The following is a 9,273-nucleotide window of genomic DNA, read 5'->3' on the forward strand; positions in this document are numbered from 1 at the left end:
TACAATTAATACCAGAATAAAAGTTATTTGTGAATATGCTATATATTTAGCAAGGATACATTGCATGTATGGTAAACTGAAAGTAGATAAACAAGATGGGGTTCAATATAGGATCTGTCAATGGTTAGGGCAGTTCTGTTTATAGCCAATATACGCTCATAATGATCTAGTAATTTCAGTGTGAAATGGAGATAGATACTTACAGTACTAAAGAGTAAGATCGCATAATCCTTAACGGTTTGTAATGCTTTTTTTTTTACATTTTATTTGATAAATAAGTTACTTGAACAAAACAGAATTATTAAAACCAGATGAAATTGTTATTGAATAACTAAGTTTTGCATTTTATATGAGATTGATTGTTCAAAACTTGTATACAGTGAAGTATTAAATATTAGTAAATTGACAAAGACCAATCAATTTTCGATAATTTCTGTTTTGTTTAAATTTTATTACAAACAATTATCCTCGGATAAAAAACCCGTCCCATTTTAGGATTTTTATTAATTCCGAGTTTATCATATTTCATGAAACAATACTTACAGACATTGAGATGCACATAAAGATATATTTGTATCAGTATGACCTGCTTAAATAGTAGCTGATTTTACTCCGTTCTTTTAATCGATTAAGACCTAATTTTACTATAGTGCCCCCTATAAACACACAAACAGACCTCTGTATGAGTTTATCATTGAAGTGTGCGTACTAAAAATGAAATTTGTTGATAGATTTATACGAAAAAGATTTAAAGTTTCCTGATGTTTTATTTTACCGTTAAGTCATTGCATTCGTTGTTTGATGGTACTATATATCTCGCGCCTTTCAAGTACTGTAAACGAAGAAATTTTCACCGAAGTTTAACTGCCTTCTGTAAAAAGGGCGAAATTATTATGACAGCGGATATCGAGCACACGGTATACCATATATAGCAAATACACGTGAAGGGCTGAATTTACAGCAACAACGGTAATTGGGAACAAATAATTGCTCGTGTTGATATAACGGCAAACTGTCAACAGTAGGTATCATTACCACATATTTATTATGGTGTACGGTTTACTGCTATCTAAAACCAGTAACCATTATTTCAGGACAGTTCTAAAAAAAGTGGTGGAAAACTATAAGATCTATAAAATTTTGCCTAAATCTGTGCCATTATTGAAAAATGATATTGTATTCATATAAATGTATGCATATCTCAAACTAATGTTTCCCCGTTGCACCTCATAATTGCGCAGCGACAAAACACTGCCGTTTTAAGTATCTCTTGTTCCTCATAGTTTTTCCTGATTAAGCACCGTCATAAACATAAACAGTGTTTGTTTCTCGTTTCTATTGATACATGTTCTAACACTCTGTAATAAATAAATAAATTTTGAAGGTAACACCTTGATACCCAATAATGTACGAAATATTACCATATTATCTAACAGAGTGGTTAATATGTACCTTCATGTAACTATCTTATTACTCAGTTTAAAAAACTTAGAAACAGCATTGTTCACTGCTGAAATTACAGCATGCACTTTAAGGGAATCTTACTATCGCAAATATGCTTCAAATTTGTGTTTCAATGTGTAATTTAAAAACGACCCATTTTAATCTATTGTACAAACAATTGCATGGCGCTTACTTTTCCCCATGCGCAGTACCCGTCATAAAGGAACTTCCCCGTTTGATTAAAATATACCATGGTAACATTATTGTTTAGTAATATCTTATACTGACAATCCTGGCCAGTGCTTCTACACGCTCACTATCCATTGAACAAACACAATAGACCCATTTATATATTTTGCTTTATTCACAACATACTTATATAGCAAATCCATCACAAAATATACAAGTCTTCTGTCAATTGACTCAAAGTCTCACTATAGATACTCCAACTCAACCCAAATCTCTGTCTATAAGCATAAAACTACATACCACTCGGTAAAGAGGGTTAACTTACTGTTCTAACTACATCCCTTAACTCTATTCCTTTGTTTTAACTACGGAACTCTAACTAAACAACCAAAACGTTCCTATATATATCCTTTAGTTGAATCCCTATTTATATAAATGCTGATACTTTCAAAATGCTGCAACATTAAACATGCTACTCATACAATGACAACCTGTCTTTATTTCCTGCTCAATTTGACTGATAGGATACAATTAGCCGCCGAAACAAGCAACTGACGTTGTGAAGTAGACTTACCACACTAGATTGAAGACGATTATATTAATAACAGTAATGATCTACTGTCTTCGTATTTTTTCTATTAATTATCCAGTTCCTACAATACTCTCTTCACAAATATTCGATGGCCTTTTCGACAAAACATTTGCACTGACCAAATGTCTAAAATATTAATAGAAAATAATATCGACGAACTACTAGGAAACATTACCATAAAAAATTCAACTCAAAAACCAGTTTTAGAAAATATCTCTAAAATGTTATATGCATTATGTAAACAAAATATATTCATAATTACTATGTCACGAGATCACGAAGAAAAAGTTGTATCTATATCCCCCATTATATAGCAGTTGCCACTCCCTTTAATGTGTTCTACGCATACCTTGTATTACATTGGCGACTACATATCAATGACAGTCAGTATTTGCCCCTATATCCTGTTCTTTCATTGTTCACTATAATTAGATAAATATATACAAAAAGTAAATGCAGTTTTTAACTATATTCTGACCACAATTGCCTATCAGGTTGACCTTCGATTACCATATCGATAAAGGACAAGGCAATAATCGGATAGGGAGAAATGTAGATGTACATGTATGTTACAGGTGTGCGGGAGTTAAAAACTGAGGAATGTCTCATCAGCTGTGCCGACTTAATTATAATCATCGCGGAAGTTTCACACACTCGTGTGATGATTGCGTTAATATTATCCAAGGAAGTCAAAGAAGGCAGTGTGTTTCTCTTTAGTGTGTATGTCTACGGCCTCCACCTCTATCTCCCTGCCACCGAACGACATGGACACTTCGACCCCTCTGTCTCTGCCCCGGGATGTGTCGGGCATGCTGACTGTCAGGGTACCTAGTTTCTGACATGACTTTTCTGTAATATACATTGGTGACGGATCAGTGGACACAAAAATAGTGATGTTTATTGACTTAGACGTAGAACTATGGATAGTATAAGTTTGTTTTTTACCTGATTTTCCTAATGTGACAGAATCGCTAACTGAAACATGACATTTAAAAAAGTTATTACAAAGTACATCCCCGGCCTCATCTATATATTTGTACTCCTCTTTGTGAACTCCTTCTTTGAAGGACGTTGTGCATGACACTCCATAAGTGTAACGACAGATCCTCTCAGTAATGATGTTGGGGCAGTGGCCAGTGATGACGGCTCCCTTCAGCACAGCCAGGCCGGCCTCTCGTGGTACTATCACTTTTAGTTGTGGGAACCTCTCCTTCATTGCGTCCTGTAGTAATGGGCATTCCGAGTATCCCCCTACCATCAGTATGGCTGATAAATCATGGACGTTTTGATGACCTATAATCTGGTCTAAATGTTTAATTATGTTCCGCAGGGATCGATCAAACAGGGACATTGTGAGCGCCTTAGACATTCGGAGTTTGTCCCCACGCCAGATCACATCGGAGCTGTATTTCCGATTGCCTTTTATGAACCTGTCCATTTTGTCATTGGGATGGTGTTTCCGGAATATCTCTTGAAGTTTAACCGGAACAGTGAATGTGATCTTTCCCTCCATCGTTTTTGATATTGACCTTTTCTTCACTTCAAAATTGCGATACAACTCAAGCAAGTCCTCTACGGAGTCATTCTTAAACTCCCTGAATATTTGTTCACCTACTATATCAGACAGCAGGGATTCAAATTCGTCATCAACGCTGGTACCTCCCCAGTTTCCACCACTCGCTTTATGGATTTCCTTTATTGTTTCGTTTTTTTGGACTTGGTGAACGGTGATGTCAATTGTTCCACCTAAAGATAAACACAAACATTTATTATTTCTTAAAACAGTCTTTTTTATATCAAATATTCACATCTGGTAAGCAGGCATTTCTTTTTCGTTTTAGGTCGGACGATTTTAGAACCGAAATGATCTTTTGAAAGTGTTACATAGGTTGTTAAAAGCTTAAAAAGGAACATTATCAGTGTTTCAATATTTCTGCACTTTCTTCAATAAGCAAGTCAGCCATAGCACTTGGTCTAACAAACTAATTTGCATATATTTCCATAAGGTCGAAAGCTCGCATAAGTTATTGCCACTGCCATACCCTTATTGTTCATCATATATGATAAAGCTACAAACGTCAAGCCTATTATTCATGGATGTAGAATGAATTTTGTTGCCTTACCTCCTGCGTCAAGGACCATATATTTGGTTCCATGTCTAAAGACACCCATCTTCTTGCCTTCACCGTCCACCATACTCTGAACGGGTTGATGTTTACAGAAAAGAGAAGCAGCCTCTGGTTCCAGCGCCAAAATCAACTGCTCACTTAGTAAACCGGCCTGAAATATAAATTCAAAATGATGTTGCAGGAGTTATAACAACTGCGGGCTTGTAACAAAAAAAAATAACCCGAGTGTCTTGATATTACATAATAAATCGCGTCGACGTACATATCCACTCGTGCGTTACGTGCAATCGATTCGTTTGTAAAATAAACTCTTGTTATTTACGACAGATATCATCGTGTAGTAAATCTTAAGCTGTGGTCTATATACATACAGTCAAACCTGTATTTAGCAATATTTTTCTTCAATATAACAAAGAATGAAATGTGTTTCTTAAACATTGTTCAATTGTGAAAATCATTCTGTTGTAAATAAATAGGATGTTTAATCATTTACGAAAATCAAGTTATTTTTGATTATCTTTTATATTTACATCCACTGCTGCCACTCGCATGAACTGTTTGGCTGGTTCACTCCAAATAGCTGGGACTGTCAGCACCCACTGTATATCTGTTTCCACGCTTTCAAAACCTTGTTTCGCGCATTCGCCTAGTAGGTGATTTTTCAGATATCGAAGGATGGCTGAAAACACTTTCAAAGCTGGCATTTGTTTTCCGTTCATATCTTTCAGCTCCAAATTTCGCTTTATATCCTAAAAAATATAACATCATGGCTACATCAAGATTATAAGCTCTCCACTGTTTCGTATGTTATCAAAGTATTTAGTTGTTTAGAAGAAGAATATATTTCACCTGCTGTTAAACACGAGAAAGACGCTATAGTAAACGATATCTCTTGAAGCAAGTTGATAAAAATGTAACAAAGTTTTGCAGTAAATAAGATATGTATCACAGCGTCAAAATACAAAGAAAACAAGTCATAACACAAACCATAATCAACATAGTTTTGCTTATGTTGAAGAACTTTATTAATGAGACGTAATTTCAGTTAAACAGTTTAGCAAGAAGTTTGATGTTATACAATTTCAGATGTAAACAAGCTCAATGAGACTTTGCGTTAAACATATAAATATGTATTAAGTTTCTCATCAGATTCTTCAGATTTGATTAATTAATACTTGTACGTATCACTGACGGACAGGATGAAAAAAACAATTAAAATGAAAATAAAAAACATGTCTTAAACTTAGGACAAATATATGCGTTAAAGATATCATAACAAACATATAAGAAATCTGCTTATGAAATATTGATAAGTTTTTATCCTCTATATCCCAAATTTTGACAAAATTATAAATACTGTATTAATCAAAACGATATCCTCTTTTTGTCATAGTGAGGTCGATATATAAAATTTCTTAAGTAATAAATAATTTGAAAGATTTTTTTATGAACTTGGTCCCTATTTTGGTAAACAGGTTGATTCACATCGTTATCAGTAAAGCACTACATACATAAATGTAATCTCCAATGTATGACGAGTAACTCTAGTAGAAAATCAGAATATTTAATTTATAGGTGTCAGGTTTATAAAATCATATACTTCCATTAGTTGAGTTTCGGGTCAAGCATTGCCTTTCACTTCACACTAGGTCAACAACCTCAACAAAATTCCAGGTACATGTTACGTCACATATACTCACTTTAGTAAATAACTGTTTAAATATTGATGATTTGATGCGAGCCACTAAAATACAAACAATGCTTAACTCAACAATGGAATGAAATGAGCATATGATACGTATTAATTTCAACACACATGTCGTCAAGACAGTTAATATATACTTACTCCTTGTTCGTAAAGTGTCATTTTAAATCTTCTGAAAAAATACCATTCCTTGTGGTCATCCTCGAATGCTAGTTCAGAGTATTTATCCTCTGCGTCAAATCCAAAAGAATCAAACTCCCCATCTGGATTGAATAGTACGCAGGAGGACGTCTTCAGGGACTGGAGGCGCCCTGATCCCGCCGTCCATGTCATGCAGGATGCGTTTAATGGAGACGTTTGGAAATCATTTCTTGTGGAAAACGCATAGCCAGAGTACGTTGTTCCAAAATCAATGGCGGCCGAGAACAAATAATTATTTGTTGCCATGTCAGGATAGAAAGATATACCTGTTAATTAATAGCAAAAACCTCTTTGGATTTTCTTGCTGACAACTACAGACTAATTGTTTTAAATAAAGAAATCTCCTATCCAAAAATAAATAAATACATTTGCGATGTACTTAAGTTGATATTTTTTGTCTAAGAATTATAATGCATTTCTTTCTCTTGTGTCTAATTACTATCACACATTTGTTTCATGGTATAATAAAGTAATAATATCATGTATGTATACAAGAAAATTACTTCTTAACATTATCAATAATAATGACACTCAAAAGGGAATTTAAGTTTACGCGAATTTCGACTTAATAGGAATCACCTTTGGTCTAGTATAACAACATCGACATTCCTACTATATAGGTTGTTTATTAAAATAATATAAATTAAAAACTATTTATTGTATTGTAAAACAGGATGGGACGTCATGCTGCCAATCAAAACGGCAAGACGAAACTTTTAACACCCTATGAAGATATTTATATTAATTGTTAACAATAGATGTGACTTATATTATCCTTATTATATGAGTTATCTCTATTACATATCAAGACATCTCTTTTGCGTCCTCTCTTTGTGCTTTAAATGATTTAATAAATATATTGACATAGAGCCATGTCACACTTAGCCTATCTAAAGACGGTTGATAGGGATGTGGTAATAGTGTCAGTTTCTAGTTGTAGGGATGTGATGGAACTGTAAGTTTCTAGTTGTAGGGATGTTGTGGTAGTGTCAGTTTCTAGTTGTAATGATGTGGTGGTACTGTCAGTTTCTAGTTTTAGGGATGTGATGGAACTGTCAGTTTCTAGTTGTAGGGATGTGGTTATCATGCTACCGATAAATTAAAAATCGTAATTTATATATGCAATATGAATATATTAAACTTGTACATTAACTATTAAAAAGTTGCTAGCGAGGTTAGCTTAGTCAATACTAAGACATTAAGGATGTTTTTCCCTAAACATAGTTCACTGGAATTAAAACATGTAAAGCTCCATTGCAACCTTTGAATCTTTGAATATGATTTATCAGAGGGGTTGGAAATATGGGTGACTATAACATCATTTGTTTGGCGTGGGTCTTGTTTAACCTTTCAAAAACGAGGAAAGACAAATGATTAACAGACACATTGTAATATTTTTAGTATTGTATACGCATACTGTATTGTGTTTAATAACCTGTATCGTTTTCTATTTCGTTATGGATGGATGGATGGTTTGGTGAATATTTGCAACACCTAATTCCGTTACGTGATTCGGACTTTTGACATTAGGGGCTATTGTTTAGCCATGTGATATACATTTTTATAAGGATGGCATTAACTGACAACGCCAGTGATTTTTACATCGTAAGAAAAACGAATCTCAAAATCAAACGAAGGAGATGCGAATTAACATGTTAATCAAAATTAAACATCTATTGATAAGTAAAACATTGTAAAATGTGTTTGATGACCATGTGAAGATTATACAATATAACACAATAATTACGTCAAAACAACATATTCTGACGGTGCAATATAGTCCAAAGCAAAGTTATATATGTAACTTTGTAATTTGATGAAATCAAAATTTAAGAACAAAAGATAATAGTTACAGTATAAAATAAATTCTTAAAATTTGTTTAAAGTTATGAAAAAAGGCAAAATTAATAGGCTGGATTTTGACACAACAAATCATAAAAAATATGCCTGTCCTGCATTGATAACAATTAGGAGATTAGCATCCGCGACCGGAAACTTCAAACGGTTCGTATCAGTTGCTATTTATGCATGGTAAATAAAATAAAATAGATAGAGGAAATTTCAGACTTGTCCAAGTCTAGGGTTCAATCTAAAAATATAACGTCGTTTTAACTTCCTTGTTAAATCGTTTTATTATTCCAGTCAGAGAACCGGTTTACTTGAGTGATTGCTATCCCGTATGACACTGACTGTTGCGGGGACGTTAAACCCCAATCAAACAAACTTGAGTGATTACACATGTAGCATACAGTGACATTTTCATTTTAGACTTGAATCTTATACTACACGATATCGGTAGATTCGCGAAACATCATTTGACGGGGGAAAAAATACAAAGAAACTCATTGAATGGTCAATGAATGAGGATGTATAATTCAATTACTTGTAAGAATGTGTGTTTCCTTCATTAATAAAACTGCTATGGATTTTAGGAAGTGAAATGAAATATTCTTACCTTAATTACAACAAGCAATTTTACATTTTCTCTCCAATCTAACGGTACAAAACATGTGAGGTGCCCTCAACTAATCCGGGGCTGACTAGGACGGCTCTGACCAGAACGTTATTTGTTCTTGCAATCAGTAGGTGTCGTCTTTTCTGAGAAAGAGGCGTCGAAAGGAAATTCTATATTATGACGATAAAACCTCCAGGTTGCACAAGAATGTAACTGCTATTTAAAACTGTTAAATCAACAGCGAAATTGAATGATTTAATAAACGGAATTTTTATATCTCAATATCTTATTTATTAGATAAATATACACTACATATACTGTAAAGTGAAAGTAGATAAAAAAAAAAAAACAGGGTTCGAAACGGGGTATATCAACATATACATCATTTAGGAATTTTATTTCTTTTGAATTCGTCATGTTTAGGAAGCACTGATGTAAAACAGATGGCACCGGCATCAATGGCAAATGTATATGGCCTTCTGAAATACTAGCCTTTATTTTGTTCTTCAGACAACAAAATAGTATAATACTTCATGTAAACACACTAAAAGAAGCCGTT

At 33.7% G+C, this 9,273-nt stretch overlaps 1 protein-coding gene across 1 annotated transcript; it reads right to left on the minus strand.

Moving 5' to 3' along the window:
• Positions 1 to 1,788: 1,788 nt before the first annotated feature.
• LOC110445756 (heat shock 70 kDa protein 12B-like) lies at positions 1,789 to 8,845 on the minus strand. The gene is made up of 5 exons (XM_021490529.1): positions 8,715 to 8,845; positions 6,200 to 6,525; positions 4,884 to 5,102; positions 4,348 to 4,504; positions 1,789 to 3,970 (listed from the first exon to the last, which is right to left on the minus strand). The coding sequence occupies exons 2-5, from the start codon at positions 6,503 to 6,505 to the stop codon at positions 2,901 to 2,903; spliced, it is 1,752 nt and encodes a 583-aa protein (XP_021346204.1). The 5' UTR covers positions 6,506 to 6,525; positions 8,715 to 8,845; the 3' UTR covers positions 1,789 to 2,900.
• Between the last annotated feature and the right edge of the window lie 428 nt (positions 8,846 to 9,273).

This window comes from Mizuhopecten yessoensis, unplaced genomic scaffold (genome assembly GCF_002113885.1).
Source record: "Mizuhopecten yessoensis strain PY_sf001 unplaced genomic scaffold, ASM211388v2 scaffold2347, whole genome shotgun sequence".
Classification (NCBI taxonomy): Eukaryota; Metazoa; Mollusca; class Bivalvia; order Pectinida; family Pectinidae; genus Mizuhopecten; species Mizuhopecten yessoensis.

Coding starts and splice junctions, on each gene's coding strand:
- LOC110445756 (XM_021490529.1), bottom strand. CDS start 6,505: ATGGCAACAAATAATTATTTGTTCTCGGCCGCCATTGATTTTGGAACA. Junction 4,505..4,883: donor TGCGAGTGGCAGCAGTGGAT/GTAAATATAAAA, acceptor TTTATATTTCAG/GCCGGTTTACTAAGTGAGCA. Junction 3,971..4,347: donor TATGGTCCTTGACGCAGGAG/GTAAGGCAACAA, acceptor GTTTATCTTTAG/GTGGAACAATTGACATCACC.